This window comes from Meriones unguiculatus, chromosome 17 (assembly GCF_030254825.1).
Source record: "Meriones unguiculatus strain TT.TT164.6M chromosome 17, Bangor_MerUng_6.1, whole genome shotgun sequence".
Lineage (NCBI taxonomy): Eukaryota > Metazoa > Chordata > Mammalia > Rodentia > Muridae > Meriones > Meriones unguiculatus.
The window spans coordinates 52,591,452-52,614,147 of record NC_083364.1 but is presented as its reverse complement, the minus strand read 5'-3'; the positions used below and the strand labels follow the sequence as shown (position 1 = coordinate 52,614,147).

Sequence of the window (22,696 nt, the reverse complement as noted above, 5' to 3'; positions counted from 1 at the left end):
ATTAGACTGACCATAAAACCTATAAAAACTATAGCATCTGAGAGGAGAAAATTTTCTTATAACTTCCTTTAGCTGGCTTTTTTTTTTTTTTTTTAATAATCCAGATAACATTAAGTATGTGTTTCTACAGAGGGCTCTTATTCCGTGGATATTCTAGAGGGAGTTCCCTCTACCAGTGATCACCCATGCATGCCATATGTCCCAGAGCTGATACTCTTCTTAGAATCGTTTGTAGTTAATAGATCACCCAGGTCACTGCAAGCTGCTGGGCCAAACTGTGAAAGCTTTATATATACTGAGAAAGAACTCAGAATCATAGAAATGGAAGATGCTTAGACCTACCTGCTCTAATGATGACTTCTCCAGGGGAAGAATTCATTGTTTATGTCCTTTTCTGTGTATCTCCTTTTAACTCTTCCTGAGACTAAAAATTGGAAATGAAGTGTTCATATAAAAGTGAGAAAGAGTAGCATGCTCATTCGTGATACCACCCCGACCCAGCTTAGCAGAGTGTGCCTAAATGTAGACAGTCAGTATAAGCCGTGCATGTTGTTATTCCTAGTGCAGCATAGTGCAGCCAGGCTCCTAACTGTGCCCCATGAGTTTAAGGTCTGTTAGCCTTGTCGTTTATGCGTGGTCTCTTAGGAGCAGTCAAGCAAGATTCTATACAAAATTCTTACCTCTTCCCACTCCTGTCGTATTGCTTACTGAGTATTGAGTTCTTTCCACAGAAATCCCAACACTTTCTTAAAAATTAATTGATTGGTAAATGCAAAATCTATATTTCTTTGTATTTGGCCAACTGATAAGTTAGTTAAGTAGAAACCAACATGCATATCATGCTAAAGTTAAATTTAGAGTCGGGAATATGAAAGATAACCTTGCCATTGTATAGCTTCCAAAGCTGTGCCTGTCTTTGAACAGCTCAAATGATTCTCAAAATGATCATTTTAGATTTGATCTCGTTGAAGCAGTTGGTAGTTGGGAGCAACATTAGTCCTATAAACTTAGTTTCTAAATGTAGGAAACTAAAGGTTCTGGCATCAAAATTAATACTGTTTATGTGGATTGTTTTCTGTGTAGATCTCTTCAAGCACTTCGCAGTTGAGTGGTGCTGAGCCTGTGAAACGCTGTGGGAATTCTGCACTCTTCCAACTGGCAGAGGCAAGTCATAAGTTAAGATCTGTAGATATGGAAATCACAAAATAATGACGATAGTATTTCTTAAACTGTGCTGTCTCACCTGTGACCATAAATATGCCATTTCTAGTTTTCAGCAGTGAAAGGGCTACCTTTCACTTACAGTAGAGAATGTTGCTACTGAAAGTCATTAAACATTGAAAAAGATTTGCCAAGGATGTCACAAAGTAAGTCTGGCCTGAGCACCAAAAATAACTTATTTTTTTCTTCTTTGATTTTCTTAAGCCACTTCTAAATCTCTAAAATGCACCAATCTTTAGTTAGCGTGATTTGTGTGTGTGCATGAAATGTTCAGATGACATACTCTGATATCTGATTTTACAGCAGTATTCGCACATTTGATGGGACATGCTACTCTTGCTCCACTGGCAAAGGAGAAAATAGTAGAAGTTGTAGCATTCCTGTCACGATGCGCCCCTTCTGTCTAAAGGGAGTGTGGGAGGATCTCATCAACACCAGCGCCCTCTCAGCTTTTATGAAGCAGATTATGAGAAGCTCTGATACTAAACTTTTTCTTTTCTTTTTCTTTCCTTCCAGTGTGTTCCCTCTGTTCTTTTGTAAGTGGCATGGTTCTTTTATAGAGGCTTGTTAATTTACTGAGCTTGATGAAATTATCCATAATTTTATCATTAAAAATTGAGCTTGAAATCTTTAAGTTATTATCTTTAAATTGGGCTTTATAAGCCAAGTGCAAATTAGGAAAAGAAGGCCCAGGAACAGTAGCAGGCACAAGCACTAGAACAAACTAATCCTTTGTATCTGATGCTCAGTGTAACATGGTTATTCGGGGGAAAAAAAAATTAGACCCAAAGGGAGGATTATAAACACACAAAACACTGCAGAAAACTCATAAGACATTAGGAACTGGTTCTAAAAGGTACTTCATGAGTTAGTAAAGGTCTCTGATGTAGCCAACAAAGAAAGTGCCTCTAGAGTTAACCTTGCAAACAACTCAGCAGACAGACTGTGAGGTTATGGATTTTCTAGACTCTAGGTTGTCAAAACAACTTATTTGAAATAACCATTTCTCTTGAATAATATGTATTGGGCCATCTGCTTTTTTCTGGTTATAATTTCTTTGTGTTTACACACGTGTATAAAACTATGAAGTACTAAACAACACCAAAATATAAAACAAACTAATTTTCTATATTGCGTTTATGTTTATTAAGCTTTTTTTGATGGTAGCATGTGAACCTTTGGGATGCTTTACTCTACAGGATACTAAAGAGGCAAATCTGCTTTGTCATTTTCTTTCAGTCATAAAAAGGATTTCTTATTAAATCAGAGCTCATTAAAAAGAAAGCATTCTCCTAATTTGTAGGGATGCATCTCAAATATGAAACAGATGCTGTGGTTTAACAGATGCTTGACTGCTGCTATCATAACTTAAAGGGGTAAAAATTACTGAAATAAGGCTATTTTAGTTACAGAAAATCAACTTTGCAACATTTGAGTAAAAATATGTGCTTCAGATGAAACTGAGTTGCTAAAAAAATCATTTACCAAGATCTTTATTATTATTTGTGCCATGTGAGTCTGATGCGCATAATGTGAGCAGTATGTTTTAGAAGAACATTCCAGTTGCTAAGTAAGCATCAAATGCACAGTGGGTGAATCTGCATGCCTGGTGATCACCAATAGTTTAATGCTTTCTCCAATTTTTATCCCGTTTGTAATTCATATTCTTTTTTTTTCTTCAAAAAATAATGTGTAATCATTTTTGATACCTCTAAAAAGTAAATATAGTGATGCATTTAAACTTAATGCATTCCAAAGGGAAAACCAGCAAGAAATTAGTTCAAATTTAGTCTGGAACCTTCTCCTTTAGCTACCTTCTATATTTCTCATGACTGCCTCAACCCCCAAATCATCCTAGCGGATGATATGTGCAACTCCTTGTGTTTTCTCTCTCTGATGATAGAAGTAGTCTCCATTTTTTTTACCCAGCTCTGTCAGGACAAGAGAAGTCAGCTCTACTGTTAAAGATTAAGGACAGATGTGCAGGCAATATATTTTTATGGTTTTGTGAGATGTAAATGTATTGTGACATCCTTTACTTAACTGACTGAGCACAAACAAAGCAAGGGAAAGGCAACAGGGAGACTTGGAGTGGCTTTCTCTATTCTTACTTTTGACATTAGAACACTATGTATTTCCCAAGGGTAAAGTAAATAAATAGAAAGTAGATTAGTTTGATCCGGCAGGCGGCTACTGGACACTAATGGGGACGGATTGGCAGATAACAGACCTGGGGCAGTCATGTCAGAGAAAGTATGATGGAGCTGTCTTTGCTCAAGGGGCTCGCAAGTACTGTGAGAGGTGGGAGTGACGGTCACCTGAATTATACCCATACAGCAGTCTTGATCAAAATATTTATCACTGTTGGTTTTAAAAAACAAAACAAAACTTGAGTCAAGTCCCCTCCTTGAACCTAAAAGGATCCAATTTCAGCCCTGAGGCGATATCCCTCCTGATCACAGACACACCTACCTGTTTAGTATTTGAAATTTTACCCTGCCTGAGGCATCCCTTTAGAACATCTGAGACCTGTCAGCAACCAACGAATGCAGAAAGGATTAATGCATGGCATATATTAGTTATTTGTTGGGCACTACAACAGAATACTTGAGAAGCAACTTATGGAACAAGGGGTTTATTTTGTTGTAGAGGACCAGCGAAGGTATTGTGGCTAGCCATGGGAGATTGAGCCTGTCTTGTTAGTAGATAAGAAGTAAGGCTTAAAACCCTCAAGGCCTATCCTCCAACAGCCTACTACCTCCAGCCGGACCACACCTCCTAAGCATTCTGTAACCTTCTGAAACTGTTCCATGTGCAAACCACAACGGGTGCTTCTCCCTCAGACACGAGAAACAAGGATCAAAGCCAAGCCCTGCCTCGTCTATGGTTGAATTCCTTACATCAGAATGGAAAGAGAAGTGGATAAGCAGATCCCCCAAAGTTAGAGTTAATGCTTACAAGAATACAGTCATGGACCTGAGTGGGTGCGTATGGTGGTTTGACTGGTAATGCCCCCATAGATTCCTGTTTTGAGTGCTTGGTCTATAATGAGTGGCACTATTAGAAGTGGTCTTGTTGGAGTAGGTGTGGCTTTATTGGAGGAAGTAGATCTCTCAGCTCTGTCTCCAGTATCATGGATGCCTGCGTGCCACCACATGCTTCGCTCCATGATGCTAATGGACTAAACCTCTGAGCTTTAAGCCAGCCCTGATTACATGTTTTCATTTATAAGAATTGCCATACTCATGGTGTCTCTTCACAGTAATAGAAACTCTAAGACCAAGGTGGTTTCAACCAAGCTTAATAACCTGAAATCCATCCCCAAAACCCACAGAGTAGAAAAAGTCCCTTTTCCCACAAGTTGTACACATAGAAATAACAACAATAACAAATTAGGAGTGTAAAAAAATTATAAGAAATAGAAGGGGCAAAAACATTTTATATCTGTGTTTATTGCTGTGCTCTATACCTACCTTAGTAGCCAAAAATAAATTCTGTGGGATGTTAGCAGAGAGCAAGAATTCTTATGCACTGTCACTTTTGGTTTTAAAAGGACAGCACCCCAAGTGAAGGTCCTGATTGGGACATATGATTTGACATTTTAGTATGTAGATTTTTTTATGTGGGAGTGGGCACAAGTTCATATGTATGCATATACACATGTGAATACATGCCTGTGGTTGGCAGATGACAGCTTGAGTTTTTAATTCCTCTTCAAGCACATGCCATCTTGTTTTCCAAGACAGGGTCTCTCATTAGAGCCAGTAGCTTTCTGTAAGGTCTCGTGTGTCCTCACCTTCCCAGCTCTGCAATTATAGGTGCTACACACCTGGTTCTTATATAGGTATGGGGATCAAGCTGAGGTCCTTGCTCGTACCACCTATCCATCCCCACAGTGGGTAGCTTTCAATGTCTGAAAGTGACCTGAAGATCCTAGGCCTTGTTCCATGTATTTTAAAGGGATCTATCCAACCAGGAAAGGGAGCTTTCTGCTGAGGTCAGAATATTGAGTACACCATAGTGCTCTTTGTTCAAGCCTCCACGAGGTTCATACTGTTCAGTTAATCAGTTCCTTATGCTGGCAAGTGCTGAAATGCATTGTTTCCAGTGATTTTGAGATTAATTAGGCTAATCATCTAAAGAGAGTAGCTTGGCATCCTCCCTAGGATGACAGTTCTGAGGATCCTCTGAAGAGAATCATAGATAGCTTTATCTGCATTTTCTTAAAATTCTAGGATTAGATATCTGTAGTACAAACACTGGTTAACAAGCAGTGTGATCACTAATTCTAACAGACGAGAGTGTTTGAGGATCTTCACCATGCCAATAATACTGGGGATGCTGAAAAGTTACCAACACATCTGTGTATATGTCTTTAGTAACAATGAGAACCAAAACCTGTAAGCACCTTAGATCAGAAGTTTTGGAATGCTTTATTTTTCTGTAAAGTGTGTTTTTGTTGTTGTTGTTGTTGTTGTTGTTTTTTCTTAGAGAGTGGCAGGGCTGAGCCTGTGTCTACAATCACTGCTGTTAGTTCTCATGGTAATTTTTATGAAATATTTTAAATGTTTGTTAAAATGGTAGATTAATTTCCTTAGGAAATTTTGTTTAACTTAAAGTAAAAAGGAGTGCCATTTATTATCTACTGTTGTTAAGCATAGTTTTCAGCACTTCATATACATTAATTTAATTCTCACACCTATGCTCTGAAGCAGGTACTTTTGTCATTCCTGTTTTTTCTATTAAGAAAATTTGCTTGGTTGCTTATGATTGCTTGGACAGTAATATCATATTAATCTATTAAGATAGTCTGTCTCCCTGAACTGTGATTTTTTTTTCCAGCATTGTGGCTGGTTGTTTTAATTGACAATATAGAGAACAAATGGTGGAATGTTTACATGAACTTGAGACATTAAGCATCACAGTACAGTGTCTATATTGAAACCAGATAGTGGGGTAGAGAAGTCAGCATTTGAATGAACAAGGGTAAATTGTATACATTCCAAAAGAACATTATACCAACATTTCCTCCTTTAAGTCCAATAAAAGGCTCCTTTTCTTTCAATAACATAATAATTATAAATTATGAAAACTATTAGGTAAAATCTACGTGTGCAATGTCCAGTCCATGTGTATTTAGAACTTAGGAGAAAGTATCTGATTATCCTATCTATCTTGCCAAATTTAGAGTTCTATACCTAAATTAACTTTTACCTTTACCTTATTAGAATTACCTATATAAAACCATTTTCTTAAATTCTAAACAACTATAGCTTAATTGTGTAACTGTAATTATTTGGCTTCAAATGTGCCAAACAAGCCACGTGGGGAAAGAAAATACCCTTGCTTTATGAACTGTGCTTTTAAAGCAGTCTTTTCAGTCTTACTTAAGACAACTACAGAACTGAATGATTGTTACAGGTATTGCACACTTTGACGACTTAAGAAGACACTTTACGTCTACCTACACATGTATGTATAACATGTATGGGATTCAGGGATGCTGTCAAAGACATGGAACTTGGGTTTCCAGTTTAGAAAATTGTGCACCTTTGAAAAGCTAGCAAGTTATGTACCACCCCTCTGTGGATATGCTTCGGTAAATATGTTAGGATTATTGGAAAAGGTATGCATTTCCTGCCCTAAAGGGAATGCTCTTTAGTTATATGAAGATCATATTAAAAGAGAAGAAAGCAAGGCAGATAGCACACTGTCTATTATATTCTTCTTTATCTCAGTTTATCAACCTGTTACATATCTGTCAGCTGAAGAAAGAGAATGTTGTCTTTCCCCAGGAAAACCTGACAGAAAATAGAAATGCTGTGGATATGCAGGTTTCAAAGAATTGGAAAGTTTGTCATTAACTGTATTTATTAAATGAGGGTATAGGCATTCTCAAAAGCTTCAGCATTTTAATTTTTCTTATATTCTTAATGGATGCAATGATGTGTTAATCAAGTAAAAGGTAGGTAAAGATAGATTTATTGTAGTATCTGTAAAAATTAAATACTTTTTGAAATTATACATTAAATGACAGGATTTATAAACAGTATTGGAAAACATAGTAAACTCCATAACTTTGCTTAGCTGTTCTCCCAACAATCCTAACACTTCTCATTACTGGTAATGGCTAGAGGTACTTGACTGAAGTGTGACTATATTTAAGTGTTCTGGTGTATCCTGAGTGTTTAATACTCCCAACCATATCTAACCCAGAACAATATCTAATTACAAAACTTAAAGCTTTACAAACGAACCTTTAACATTGGTGTTTCTTATCATTTGATTCAAGTCTCTGGTCATTTAAACACCTCCTAAAACTTTTCTTCTTTCCCCAATTTGCACACAGTGTATTTTGGGGGGAGCTAAAATATAGAAATGTTTTTTAATTTAATTTTATTTCATTAATTACACTTTATTCACTTTGTATCCCCCCATAAGCCCTTCCCTCCTCCCCTCCCAGTCCTACCCTCCCTCCTTCTTCTTCATGCATGCCCCTCCCCAAGTCCACTGGTAGGGGAGGTCCTCCTCTCCTTTCTTCTGATCTTAGTCTATCAGATCACATCAGGAGTGGCTGCATTGTCATCTTCTGTGGCCTGGTAAGGCTGCTCCCCCCTCAGAGGGAGGTGATCAAAGAGCAGGCCAATCATATTATATCAGAGGCAGTCCCTCTTCCCATTACTATGTAACCCACTTGGACACTAAACTGCCATGGGCTACATCTGTGCAGGTGTTCTAGGTTATCTCCATGCCTGGTACTTGGTTGGAGTATGAGTCTCTGGGAAGACCCCTGTGTTCAAATTTTCTGGATCTGTTGCTCTCCTTGTGGGGTTCCTGCCCTCTTCAGATCTTACTATTTCCCACTTATATAAGATTCCATGCGTTCTGCCCAACAGTTGGCCATAAGTCTCAGTGTCTGCTTTGATATTCTGCAGGGCAGAGCCTTTCAGAGGCCCTCTGTGGCAGGTTCCTAGGTTCCTAACGAAATGTTTTTAATACCTTCTGTTAACAACTTCAGGAAGACATCAGATGGGCATATGGCACCACAGCAGTTCCCACCCATCCAGAATCCACAGTGTCCAAAGAAATAGTCAGTGAAGAAAACACTTAAGTTATTAGTTCACCTGGCCTAATGATTTCAGCCAACCAGAGATAAAATTGTTTCACATGCCCAGATCTCAGTGCTCAGAAATATGTAGACCACTGTTCTCTGGCTGTTTATCCCACATGGTGCAGAGTCTGATTTTCTTCACAGCACTGAGATCGTTGTTCTCAGGAATTGTCAACTGTGTGTATTTTTTGTGGTAAAAACATTCTGATTTTAATTAATTACAGAAGAAATGCACATCTTAGAATATGCTGCTAACTGCCATCTTAGGGTTATAGCTACACTGTTTTGGCAGATAATAAGCCAGTATAAAATGATTGTAAATATACATTGGCTGCAAAACATTTGTTTTGTACTAAAAAGCAGAGATTTTGAAATTAAAACTGATTAGTGTCAGTAGGTTTGTTTGCACGTTGCCTTGTTTGTAATTTAGCTGACTACTAAGTAGTCAACAATAAAAGGCAAAGTCTAAGAGCCCGCCATTGAATTCATGTCAGAAATAGTCCCTGGTTCCCTTACTAAGACACCCACTTGAAAACTGAGCTACCATGGGCTACATCCAAGCAGGGGTTCTAGATTATATCCATACATGGTCCTTGGTTGGAGATACAGTCTCACAAAAGACCCCTGTGCCCAGATATATTTGGTCCTTGTGCAGCTCCTGTCCTCTCCAGGTCATACTTCTTTCATATGATTCTCTGTACTCTGCTGAAGGTTTTTTTATGAGCCTCAGTATCTGCTTTGATACACTGCTAGGTAGAGACTTTCAGAGGCCCTCAGTGGTAGGCTGCCGGGAGCCAAGGCCAGCTAGTGGAAAGTTACAGACAGCTGCAACAAGGTTGTAGGTGAGAGATTTACGTCTCCAGAACCTATGAGACATCTGTGTGTCAGGCTAGACATTTTGAGATATCTTAGCTGACATTCTTGTAGTATCTCTTTTAGTAAACATTCTTGTGGTGTTCTGCATTATCATTAATCACCCTGTTATGTTGTGTAAACTATATTGCTGACACATTTTCTCTTCCTGCCTTCTCCCTATAAAGTTGTGTGAAATTTTTCAAATAAATGAGAGCAAGATCAGATTATAGACTTGCTCTCATTCTTTGTGTCTCCTTGTCTCTATTTCATTCTTTTCGCCCCTCCTTAGGAACTGCTTGAACTCCCGCTGGACGGAACAGTAGGCTACTGTTCTGTTACTTGTTTTCTCCTACATCCAATGTCCATCTCATTTGTCTTTCTAAGTTGAGGGTTGATCATCTTACCAAGGGTCCTCTTTCTTGTTTATTTCCCCCACCCACCCAAGGGAGGAACAGCCCTGCTAGGTCACATAGGAGGACTTTGCAGTCAGGCCTGAAGATACCTGATAAGCTATGAAAGGGGAGGAGGTCCTCCCGTATCCGTGGACTTGGAAAGGGGTAGGGAGAAGATGAGGGAGGGAGGATAGGAATGGGAGAGATTGAGGGATTGGGATACAAAGTTAATAAACTGTAACTAATATAAAAAAATTTAAAAAAAGGTAGGTGTTTTCTGACTAGTTGTATATTAGGCCTACCAGGTTATTAAATTATCTAAAAAATAAAAAAAAAATTAGAAGTGGGGGAAAAAAAAGGCAAAGTCTAAGAGTAAGATGATGTGGCCCATCTTGAAGCTGCTTACTGAGGCATAGGACCATCCAGGAGACTGCTGCTGTGGTGTTCTTCTAAGGATTTATTAGTTTTCACTCCCTATTTCATTGTCTTTTAAGGCAGAACAATAATTGTTTTTAACGTTTGTTGAAAGAAATACATTTATCGTGTCCCCGATTCAGAGATAAAAATTTGATGTGCATAAGTTTATTATTCTCTTAAAGCCAGTCCTCCATCCACAACATACCTCAAGCCTAAAATGTGCTCTTAACTGGACCAAAACCAAAAGAGGTTTCCCTGAACTGTGGAACATGAAATAGAGTCTCTTCCCTGCATATTTTAGCACCTTCACTATTGATATTTAGTTTCTGTTAGGATTTTGAAGATGATAACCTATAAAGTGATCCAGTATGTTGTCTGTGAGGATCCAGCTCGGTATTTCAGCTCTTTCTTTCCTTTGAGGAAGGAGTTATCCCCAGTGCATCAACCTCAGGCCTTTCTCCCTTTACAGAAGTAAGGGACCGCATGTGTCTTCTATTGGCAGAGGGGACTTTAATAATTGTGTTTAACTATCACTCATACTCCTGGGTAGTGTCACTAAGAACACTGGTTTTCAGTCGATGCCTGGCTTTTCCCTAGTTTTAATCAGAATATGCTTTAGACTCATGATTAGTAACCTAAGGACTAATGATCATTCAGTTTAATACAATTATCTGTTGAAAATGTTCTTTAAACCTTTTCAAAGATATGAGCATATTCTTGGAGGAGAATACAAAGGTGAACAGCATGCGTTCTATTCCCATTGAGTTATAGCTGTTGAAAAATAGAGTAGGACCAGAGAGAACTGACAATAAGTATCAAATATTTATGTCTATCTTTGACTTAAAACATTAACATTTTAACTTCTTTGAATGGTGCCCTGGGAATTCCATCACTGGAAGGTGCCCTGATGATTGTCTGTTCTCCCTTTGAAAGAAAGTTAGTGCTCAATTTAAATTAATAATAGAAGGATAAATTGTCATTTACTATGTCAGGTACTCTTTCAAGGTCTGATTAACAACCAGCTTTCGATTAAGGGCATCTTGACTAAATTAATAATAGTTATTAATTCTGTATTTCCCACAATGCAGTTTTGTTCCCTTGAGCTCACATTGTTTTATGGTTTTTTTTTAATGCCTGTTGTGTAGCTGACTGCATGCATTTATAATATAGTTTGTGTGCATACACCCAAAGTAGATATTAGTAGATATACTAATACACAAAAGTAAAGCTGGCCACTACAGAGAAAGCTCAATAACTAAGAGCCATGCTGCTCTTGTGAGAACCTGTATTTAGTTCCCAGTACCCATAGGGTGATCCACAGCCATCTGTAATTCCAGTTCCAGGGGATCCATCACCTGGTCTCTGGGCAGTAAGTGCACATGGTACACAGACATACATGCAGGCATACACATAAAGAGAAATAAAACATTTTTTTCAAGTTTTATGTTGCATAACACATATGTTATGTTACCACAGTACATTATTTATACTCTGTTTTGGTGCCATTTTGAGTTCTGTACATTCCTAAGGCAAGAAATATTAATATCCATATGCTATAGATTGGGAACCTGAGGCACAGAATACTTATGGGAAATCCTCTGATTCTCTTATATAGCAGAGTTCTTTCCTTCATCAGCATAACCAGTCAGTGGCAAAGCCCGTCTGTAGTCCTGCAATCTGGCCCCAGAATCAGCACTTTGAAACTACCTCTCAGTATAGCACTTGCTTAGCCCCAAGCGTACATACATCTTAATGGAGTTACTACATCCACACCTGCCCCCAGGTTCTGTTTATGTCAAATGGAAATACTTGGGATGTCAAAGAAATAAGTAGTAAAAACAACAAATAATGGTGCATTGAGTGGGTTTGTATTTAATGGCCAGGAAACTTAAGTAAAAGGGAAATACAGTAGGCTAAGGATATGTTAGTCATATATATCTTTTAGACTTAAGAAAAACTGAGTTTCACAACATTTGGAAACTAAACAGCAAATAAGCTTAAAATGAAGTGAAAAGCAAAATACTGATGACAGCCAGCCTCTCCCTCTTCTCTCTCCATACTTGTTTTGTTATGTTCTAGTTTGTTTCTGCATCTGTAGATCTCATTCCTGTTCTGCTCTCCCCTCCCATATACAAACATACCAGGACATATAAATCTGAGTAAAAGAAAGCCACAAAAAAAAATTAAATTTTTTATGACTGATAATCTCTGAATTTATTTGTAACAGAATATGAACTTTGTGTAGCAATTAGTGAAGAAGTAGAAAAGAATTATATCAAATGTTAAAAGTACTCTAAAATGTAGTATGAAAGTCATTGTGAACTAGGAATGCAAAAATTGGCTAAAAAATGAAAACCTGTGCTATTTTTAATTTTTTGTAATGAAAGAAAGAAATTGGCTAGTCTAATTTAGAGGAAGCAGAACTATCAAAAAGATTCAGGAATAAGTGAAACTACATAATTATTGTTTTACACTATTGTGAAGAAGCGAGTAAGGAAAATGATGTTCAAACCAAAGCCTATGTGTGAAGAAAGGCTAGTGAGTAACTCAGATGAAAACTGGAGCAGCATGATGGGATATTAATTTGAGTTCCCTAAACAGAAAAATCCCACTGTAGGCTATGGCAAGACCTTGCAAATGAGATTTGTCTCACTTTTGGTAACCTTTGACTAGTTGTGGAAAACAGCTCAAAACAAAACGGGAAAAATCATTCTGCCTTTCAGAGAATAAGCATGATTCCTAAATGTAGGCTATTATTTCATAGAAACATTTAAGACTGTTCTGGTAATGCTGGAACTTATAGAAAAGAGGCTGAACACTGGAAATTAATAATTTCCCTGACAAAGGTTATAGTCACAGGTGCTGTCCCCAGAGTATGTTTGTTCTATTCTCTGACATCTCACTTGTTGCAATGCAACTGCCTTCCTATGTTCCTTTATGCTCAGTTTCCACCTGCATTGAGGCACTGAGAGACACTGATGGGAGACTGGGGAAGGGAAGAGAAGGAAAACTCAGTACATGGAAACAGGAAGGAGCTGTCTGTCAGTAAAGCCAAAGGCCATTCCTCCAGGAGCCAGCTGCCTCCAGTAGTTCCCTTTGTGTTTCGCTTACACTAGGGTCCTAGTCATTGGGTTTTAGGAATGTTCTGTACATACCCCTTTGCCTCTAACTCAGCTTCCTGCTGTTGTTCACCTCTGACTTTCCTTGCCAACTTAGTTGCTATAATTTTCAGTGAGCTGTTACAGTAAACCTGTATGGAAGGCATTCTGCTAGGTATGCTGTTAGTGTTTCTGCTTAGCCAGTTAAACTGACTAGTGCATAAGCCAGCTTCATTTTCTATTTGCTGTGGTTATTCTTATTTACAGTCCTTTTTATATATGAGAGAATGTTGTTCTTATTGTTGCTATGCAGCATACAGTGTCCAGAGTTCAACAAGACTTTTGATAGCTAATCATATGCCTTCTAAACAGAATATAAAAAACATTCTTAGGCAGTTAAAGTTTATTGTTGTTCAAAACAAAATAGATGAGCAGAGCCTGGGAGCTAGTTCACCATAAAGCTGTGCCCTCATCACTGTCTACTCAGCGTTGTTACAAAAGGGTTAAGCAAAGTTATCAACAACACTACTATCAAATGTGTGTCTGCCACAAAGCTGGAAGATAATTCAAACTTTGGTAGGATAAGGTTTATAGGGAGAAATTGGAAGTCATTCATGTAGGTACTAGGTACATGACATAAATTATAAAAATGTAGAATTGAAGAGATCAAGCTTCCTAACATATTATGTGGACAAAGAAATCTGTGAGTTTAATTGACTATAATCTCAATAGCAATTTAAGTGTGACACTTAGGAAAAATGAAAGATTTCCTCTCTGGGCAGCATTAAAAACTACCTAGTATTTCTAATGAGAGTTGTGTGTCTTATTTACTATGCCACAAGAAGACTAAGAGTATCTTTTAATGAGAATATTGCCACATTGAAATATTTGTTCTTCCCAGTCATGGAGTTCATATAATTTATAAATAATTTGCACTCATCAGTTTTTTGCATCATGGTACCCCAAGCAGGGATGTACTGTTGCCTACTTCTCAGCCTGTTTTTGCTCCTATGAGTTAAATCTTCTCACTGTATATATTTAGGTAAGTTCTGATATTGGTTATGAACTCAGTTTTATCCAATAAACTCTTCTTAGTTTAGGAACTATGACAAATAGGGTAATCAGTTTTTACTCAGTAAAGTTCTCAAGCAAAGCTGCCCACTCCCACAGTCTTTGTACAGAAGTCAATTAACTCTCAAGAAGACTGTGTTATGTGAAAAAAGGTTCTATTAGGCAACCCCGTGACAACAAACTCAGGGTCAGATTTGGGTTTGGTTAGTCAACAGATTTGTGAATAGTGGTTTTTAATAGAAGAATTTGTTTTACGTTTATAGTTTTACCTCTCGCAATATAATTGTTTTCCTTATGATTTAGGATTAACACACTTCATTTGGGGAGGGTGGGAGCAGCTTCTAAGAGGAAGTAAACCATGACCAGTGCTTGATGTAATTACCTACACAAGAAATATGATGCCATTTTCCAGAAATGTCCCTCTAGCTTAGAATCCTATCAAGGGTGATAAGGAGAATCGTTTTGAAATAGTGTTTTCCGACTACTGTTGGGTTTGCTAAGTTGAATCTATGCTACAAGTGCAAACTGTTGGCTTAGCACTGCAAAAGCTGGTGCGTGGTGAGAAAAGTCCCTGAGATGACCTATGAAAGACACCGAAGTGACAATGGCTAAAGAAACATAAAAATGTATCTTGAGAATGCCATTCTGGCGTACTTCTAGAACTAACATATTGAGCCTACATGAGATCATTTATAAATAATTAGGGCTAGAATAGTTGAAAAGGAAAATCATTTCAAAATTCTCATTGGAGTAAAACATGCAGGAAGAATAATTATTCAGTATTCTAACATTAGCATAAGATAGTATGTGCTTCAGGTTGTTTCTAGTTCAGCACAATCAAGGGAAGGGCTCAGTGTACATGGTTACTTGCTGAATTTCAAAAGTTCACTCGTGTGGATGTCCAGAGAAAGACAACTCTGTTGCAAAACCTTATTTCACATCTGCCCTGGGAATTGTCTGAAGCACTGGATGGTCTTCTTAGGTTGTTCATTTTTTAAGAAGTGGCAGTATCTGCCTCCCCAGCAACTCTAATTTCTTCCTAGCCTAAATACAACATACTTCTTCCAGAAAGGTTTGTGATGCATTAAAAGTACTAAAAGGGAAAAATGAGAGAAAGGATATCTGATATTTAATCCAGTATATGATTCAAAACTGAACAGTCCTAACAACTTGCCACTAGAGAAAGATGGTGGTTCTGTAAAACAGATGAGATTCCTGCTCCTGTGTTGATTTTGTGCTGAGTCAACAAGCTTCCCCCCCCACGCCCCCCATGCTCTCTCCCTTCCATGCTGCTAATGCTCAGTAAATTACATATGTTACAGCTACTTTGTCCTGTGCTGCCCTTGACCAAATCAGCATCATTGGTAAATTCCTCAAAGAGAAACCTGGCCCTGTTGTTTTTTATGTCTTTAGTATGCTCCTGGGGCCTGGTATTGGAGAGTTTACAGTTAAGTGCTTATGGGTGGAAAGTGAGGTGAGGTAGAGAAAATAGTTTACAAAAAGCTATAATTTCATCTCTTAGGACATAGCTGAAGAGTTATGTTCTCTTTCAGTGTAAGAAGAAGCTGGAGATGAAGGAAAACAGCTTTCCTTTTAAATGTCCCATACCTGACATTTGGGGTTGAAGAATTTTTAAAGTTTACCGAATTTAGAACAGATGTATTTTGACATTCATGTTTTCAAATTTCTAGAAAAATACATACATGTAATAAATATATATTGTAATATATATATGTATGTATATATATAGTATGCCAAGTACATATTCAGATGCATGAAGATTCTGGTAGCAAAAATATAGTCACAAGTAAGTATAATAAACTACTTAAGATATATGTCGTTCCATTCGGTTTGTCTCAGAATCTACAGCCAGGTTCAGATGAGATTGAGTTTGTCGCCAGATGAGATCAAAACCAAACAAATAGAGCTTCTGTGGTTTTGGAGCTGTCTGTTAGCATCTGGAGACCTATAATGTATGTTCACTAATTGAAACCTTTTGTTATTGTTTAATGAATCATCATAACATTTCTGATTTCAAGTAGATCAGTGAAGTTAATGCTGTTTTCCTTTCTCTCTGGGGTGTGGCCAAACATCGAAACAGAGTATGACTGTTATTAAATACTGACATAACTGTATTGTCTCACGGAGCCTCACAAAAATTCCCCGAGATAGATCTGTCCACTTTATAAAGGTCTCAGGGCAATAAGGAGTGAAATTTGTGCTAGACAGGTATGAAACTAAGCAAGCTCCAGAATCCATCCTCTATCAGATCTTAAGAAAAGTTTCTGATGATGCTAGAAAATGATTTTAAAATGTTTATCTATAGTTCAATGAAGTTAGTTGGGTAGAAGTGAACTGATAATTGTAAAGTTTTGGACCTTTCTTAATTTTTAAAAAATACATTTAAAAAATTAAAACTAATTTTTTTAAACTAATTTTGATTACAAAATAATGAGGATATTTGCTGTATTTTTTCTCACTTTTGTTTTAACTATTTAGATGTGTCTGGCATCAGAGGGGATGAAAATGGAAGAAACAAAACTAATAAAATCAAAAGAATCAGATGCTGGAAGAATTAAAGAAATGGAAAAAGGAAAGGAAGAGAGAGACATAAAAATGGAGAAAAACAATGAAACTGGTTTCCAGAAGGAAGCAGAATTTGAGCAGTCAGCTATGGGCCATCTAAGAGAGTCTAAGGACTTCAGAGACACTGAGCAGCTACAGGTGGATAATGTAATGGCTATCAAAATGGAAGACCCCAAAGAGATTAGAAAGGAGTCAGAGGGTGACCAGAAATACAGTCACTTCCCTGATTTTTCTTACTCTGCCAGTAGCAAGATAATAATTAGTGATGTCCCCAGTAGAAAGGATCATATGTGCCACCCTCACGGAATAATGATCATCGAGGACCCCACCACACTAAGCAAACCAGAGAAGATAAAAAAGAAAAAGAAGAAAAACAAACTGGATCGACATGGAAATGACAAATCCACACCCAAGAAGACCTGCAAGAAGAGGCAGTCATCAGAATCTGACATTGAGAGTGTCATGTACACCATTGAAGCTGTTGCAAAAGGAGACTGGGGTGTTGACAAACTCGGAGAAACCCCAAGAAAGAAAGTCCGCACTTCAAGTGGCAAGGGAGGCATTTTGGATGTCAAGCCACCAAAGAAAAAAGTGAAATCGAAAGAGAAAAAGGTTTCCAAGGAGAAGTGCTTAGACATCACCAAAGAGTCACAACCTCTGGATTTCCTTAATATTTCTGCCAGCAAGAGCATTCCTGGGGAGGTGCCAGAGAGCATAAAGGCAGAACCGTTGACCCCCACGGAGGATGCACTGCCACCACCTAGCCTACCAGGACAGACCAAGCCTGAGGACAGTGACTGTCACAGAAAAACAGAGACCTGTGGCTCCAGGAAATCTGAGAGGTCTTGCAAAGGTGCTCTTTATAAAACCTTGGTATCAGAGGGCATGCTCACCTCTCTGCGAGCTAATGTTGACAGAGGTAAGTGGACAACTACAAACCTGAAAAACTACAAGGCCTAGCAGAGTGCCCTTTTGAGGTCTATTGAAAGAAATCATCATGACTAGTTGAATATCAAATTAGTATCTTGTTTGAGTCATCCATGTGTCATATCCCTTTCACTTTATCTGCATGGTTCTTTGTACTGTTAAGGGAGAGTTTGTATTGTTTTGTAGGTAGTAATCATAGACAAATTCCAAGTAACTACATTTTTGTTTCTCTGCTGTGGGCTGGCTTCATTTTGAAGGGTCAATATTGAATGTTGCCTTTAGCTGGAGTATTTAAACTTATGGAATTCCTGAATGACACAAATGAATTTGGCAGAATCTGTTACCTGTAGGCTCCAAAAGCAAATATCCTATCTAGTATTTTTTTTTTTATGTGATCAAGTGTTGTTTAAAACATGGTAGCGTCTATAGAGTATTTTGTATGTGTTCGTTTTATGTTAAGGTACCTGACTAGGGAGCTTTTTCTTGGTAGGCTTTATGTGTGGTTCTTAGGTCAAATAATCACTGAGAGGGAAGAGTTTGGTAGTACATAGGATATCTCTTAGTGAGTCTTGAAATTTAGAATTAATTTTGTCTGTCAGCAAAAACTCTCATGCTTTAGGCTGGTTCTCAAATGGTAGCAGCATCTTGATTCTTATAGTGCCTTGAGAATTATGGCACTAAGATTCTTAGTAATAAGATAAGATTCCTCTTTTGCAGTTCCTTTCTTAAAAGTAGTCCAACCTGAATCACTCTGGGCACTGATAGCTACAAATACAGTCATGGAAGTGATAGGTAAAGGTGCCAAGAAGTTATCTGTCAAGGACCTGAGATGATCTCCGCCAGCCCTCCATAGTCTGAGAAAAGCCCTTCTCTTGGTTTTTTAGGGAAAAGAAGCTCAGGAAAAGGAAACTCCTCTGATCATGAAGGGTGTTGGAGCGAAGAGACCTGGACGTTTAACCAGAGTGGAACCAGTGGGAGTAAGAAGCTGAAGAAGAAGCTAAGGGAAGACTCATTCCTTGGGTAAGTGCCAGCAAGCACAGGTGACCCCAGGGCACACCCTGCTGTGGCAAGAGCTTTAGATAAGTATAAGGCCCTGTTTATCCTCCTTTCTCAGCCTGTCTCCATGTGAGCCCCGCCTCCGAAGACAGGCTGCTAACCAGTCATGCAGATGCTAACATTGTTTACACCTTAGGTACGGTGGAAGCAATACACAGAAGGTTGGTCCTGAGTTTGAATCAAGGTCCACCACAGTGCAGTAGTGTAATAATAGTAGATACATTATTATTAACCACTAGGACTCATTTTACCATCCGGAGCTTAGTATGTATTTAATTTTTGTATTTACAATTTGCACATGTTAGGTCATTTATATTTTAATATTGTATGTGTTCACTATTTCTAAAAATAGGTGTGCATATGTTTTTAAAATAATGATAGCTGGACAACATGAGGTAAATAAATTATGCTCATATTCTAACTTTGATATTTTTAAACAACCTCCTGTTACTCTAAGAAAAATAATTCTGATGCACATTATACATTGAATGTAGTACTGAGGAAAAATCGCACATGTAACTATAAGATCACTTAGGATTATTATTTCATGATTACTGTTATGCCAATATACTTAGTAACAATCAGTATAAAGCATTTTGTTAGTAAGTTGGTAGAGACAGTACTTTATATTGGTGAGAACAGTATCTACATTTTCACTTGTACTGTTTTGAAATTCCTTGAGCTATCACATTACCCAAATTTGAAAGGAATACATTGAATAGAAATAATTCTCCATATTTTTCATAAGTATTTTTAAAGTATGCAAATTTTATGCATTGGATATATATTTGCCTTATTCATAATATTTATGTTTGTGGAAAATATATTTTTTTACTTGGGAATAAAGTGCTTTAAAGTCTGGTTAATTCTAGGACTCCAAGATACCATAAAGTAGAAAGGTAGAACCTCATGGTACAGATACTTCAATATTATTTTAAAATATATATATTTAAAATTATACTGAAAAATATATTTAATAGTTTCATTTCTAATGTTTTTAAAACCCAAAGTACTTCAAGTTAGTTTTATTTACATTATCCTTAAGTAATGATACAAATATCCTCCATTTGTCATCGTTAAATGATACTTTCAAATGCAGGATATCTAAAAAACATCTCTAGACAATACTACGTATGTTCTAGACCTGCCAGTACTTTGTAAGTCTGAATACCAAGCCAGGGCAGGAGGCAGCTCATGACAGAAGTAGGGAAATATGTAAGCAAGTACAAGAGCACCAAATCCAATCACAGAGCCCATGTCAAAATAAATAAATAGGAATAAATATAAATAAGTAGATAAATAAATAAATAGGGCTGAGCATGGTGGCAAACCCAACTCTAAGATGTCAGAAGAATGAATCCCTGGGTACACTGTCTAGCTAGACCTAATCAGCAAGCTCCAAGCCAAGAGTCCCTGTGTCAAAAAACAAGATGGAAGCCTTCACACACATGTATGCTGTGGATACACTCACTAAAGTAGTAATCATAGGCAGCAAGCATTAAATTAGCCAGTAGCACTGATGATTCCACTCTGAGCAACTAGGTGATCTGGGCATGGAGGCACATGCCCATCCTCTTTGGAAGCAGAATCATGAAGATCATAGATTCAAGGACAGCAAGGCCAAAATAGGGAGTTTCATGTCAGTCTCAGCTACATGGCAAGACCTTGTCTCCAAACCTAACTTGTTCAGTTAGTTAAACAGTTATTAAAAGAGATATTTCACCATTTGCTGAAAAGCTGAATAAGTGAAATAGTCTTTGAAAATCTGTCCAAAGGGAATATCGTGAGGTATGGGGGTACGTGTGTGAGAAGCCCAGTATCTAAAGCTGTGTCCTCTTCCCCAGTCCCTTCCATTTCCTGTCTACCAAGCTCAGCAGGTCTGCAGCTTCACCCAGCTGTCTGCAGTGTATCTTCGTTAGTAATTCTCATTGAACAAAAGCCAACAGCCAGTCTAGGATCCAGCAGGCGTGCTGCCATTGCTACACTGGGCCTTTGGAGACAGAACCAGCCCAAGGATTCCCTGACTTTGCCAGTCATTTGTGATTTTCATTTAAAGTGGTATCACCTCTCTTGCCAGCATTCACTGAAAACTGGCTTTACTTTCCTAGTTGAGTGTCATTCCACATTGAGTCAACACTCTAGAATTTCTTTCCTAACATTCAAAATTTGTATATATATATTTTAATTGTATATGTTTTAATAAAACACTAGTCAGTAACTTTATTAAAAGCTCAACTTATAAGACAGTATATCATATTATACACTTGCTAATGTATGAAAATGCATATGAATGTTGAGAATGAGACCTGTGTACTTTGTATTCAAGGTTGAGATTAAACTATATCAGTGGAGAGAATGTCAAATTTTACACTTCAACCATTCTGTGTTTTCTAAGGTGGCTACACAACCTGTATTTGGATTTCTATTGATAAGTTTTTTTCTAGAATTTCTGAAAAGATAATTTTTTCCCCTTCACATAGGATTTTTTTAATGCCCTAATTCCTAGGGACCCTGTTTTCAAATTAAATATTTAAAATATATATGATTTATTGATTTCTGTTTAAATATTTGCTCTTTTGTTAATTGAATCCCCCCTCTCTTTTTAATAGCTCTGCAAAGCTGGATGAGGAATTTGAAAAGAAATTCAACAGCCTCCCTCAATATAGTCCTATTACATTCGACAGGAAATGTGTATCTATTCCGAGAAAAAAGAAGAAGACTGGAAACATGTCCTCAGAATCAACTAAAACCAGCAAAGGTTAGCAGTGGCCTTTCCACTCCTTGCACTGTATCAGAACCTCAACTTCAACTCCCTGTAGAGAACTACAGTGATTAGATTTAGAATCGAGGCAGTAGGAATGTACAATTACAAGCAAATGTCCAAAAGTATCTTGATCCCTGCTGCCCTTCTACTTTCTTTCTTCAAGTCTCCTTAGCTTCTGTCTTTGCGTCATGTCTACACATTGCTCGCTGAACACCGGAGTTGGTTTGCCCAGGCTTTTTCAGGTGTCACTCCTGGTCATATGGTCATGTTACTATTCCCCAGAGCTCTCTTGGAGTTTTGAGATTTTGTTGAGAAGAAATCCTCTGATGAGGTCTTCTGTTTGGTGAATTTGCAAGAGAACAGGCTTTGGGACATTTGCCTGAGAAGCAGTCACTGTTCTTTATTGTTAGTATGGACCAAAACAAAATAAAACTACCTAGAATACTCCAGTAACATACTTCATTTTGTTAAGTTTGACATAGTGCTTTGTTTACATATTTGATTTCAAGAATATCAGCTTTTAACTCTGTGTCAGGAATCATTTCAAATTATCAGTGTGACCTATATAGATCTCCGCACTCATCACAGATGACATTCCTGTTTAAATGGAATTTTCTAAGGATATTGGCATTTTCAATGATCTCAACACTGGGGACAGCTGCTGACATGCCTGCCCTATGTGACATGTCTTGGGGCATGGTCTGGGTGCCAAACATGGGCTCCACTCAGGCCATTGGCCTACCCAGAATCTTAAGGATTACCGCCACAAGAAAAAAAAAGAAGAAGAAGGAAGGAAGGAAAAAAAAAAAGACCTTTGTCTTTTGATTTCTTTTTAGGCCTAAGATTGGTTAGGAAAACTTTCCTCTAGTTTTCCACACAGATATGAGAGACTTCATTCAGTGAGCTGTTCTGCCATGAACAGGAACTGGAGAGATGAAGGATGGGTGTGGCTGAGCCATAGAATATGATCTGCTTAAGGATCATATTCTGAGCAGAGTTTGTTAGATGAGTTCTTTGTAGTTATCTTGCAAAAGTGGCTACCTATTCACTGCTTGTGTCAAATCATATTGATTGCCTGATGTGGATTTTGAAGGGACTATTTAAGATACATGAACTAAGGAAAAACTAAACCTAAACTATTCTCCATTCTATGAACCCTTTGCAAACTGTAATTGCTACAACCAAAGAAGCTATCACT

At 37.7% G+C, this 22,696-nt stretch overlaps 1 protein-coding gene across 12 annotated transcripts in view; it reads left to right on the top strand.

Annotated features, from left to right (window-relative positions):
* The window catches only part of Bbx (BBX high mobility group box domain containing), a 237,706-nt gene that overhangs the window by 186,851 nt on the left and 28,159 nt on the right, over positions 1–22,696 (top strand). For all 12 annotated transcript variants that reach the window (XM_021646810.2, XM_060370533.1, XM_060370532.1 and 9 more), the window contains 4 exons: positions 1,084–1,164; positions 16,665–17,670; positions 18,563–18,698; positions 21,344–21,492. In XM_021646810.2, coding sequence (XP_021502485.1) covers positions 1,084–1,164; positions 16,665–17,670; positions 18,563–18,698; positions 21,344–21,492 — 1,372 coding nt within the window. The remainder of the gene's footprint in view (positions 1–1,083; positions 1,165–16,664; positions 17,671–18,562; positions 18,699–21,343; positions 21,493–22,696) is intronic.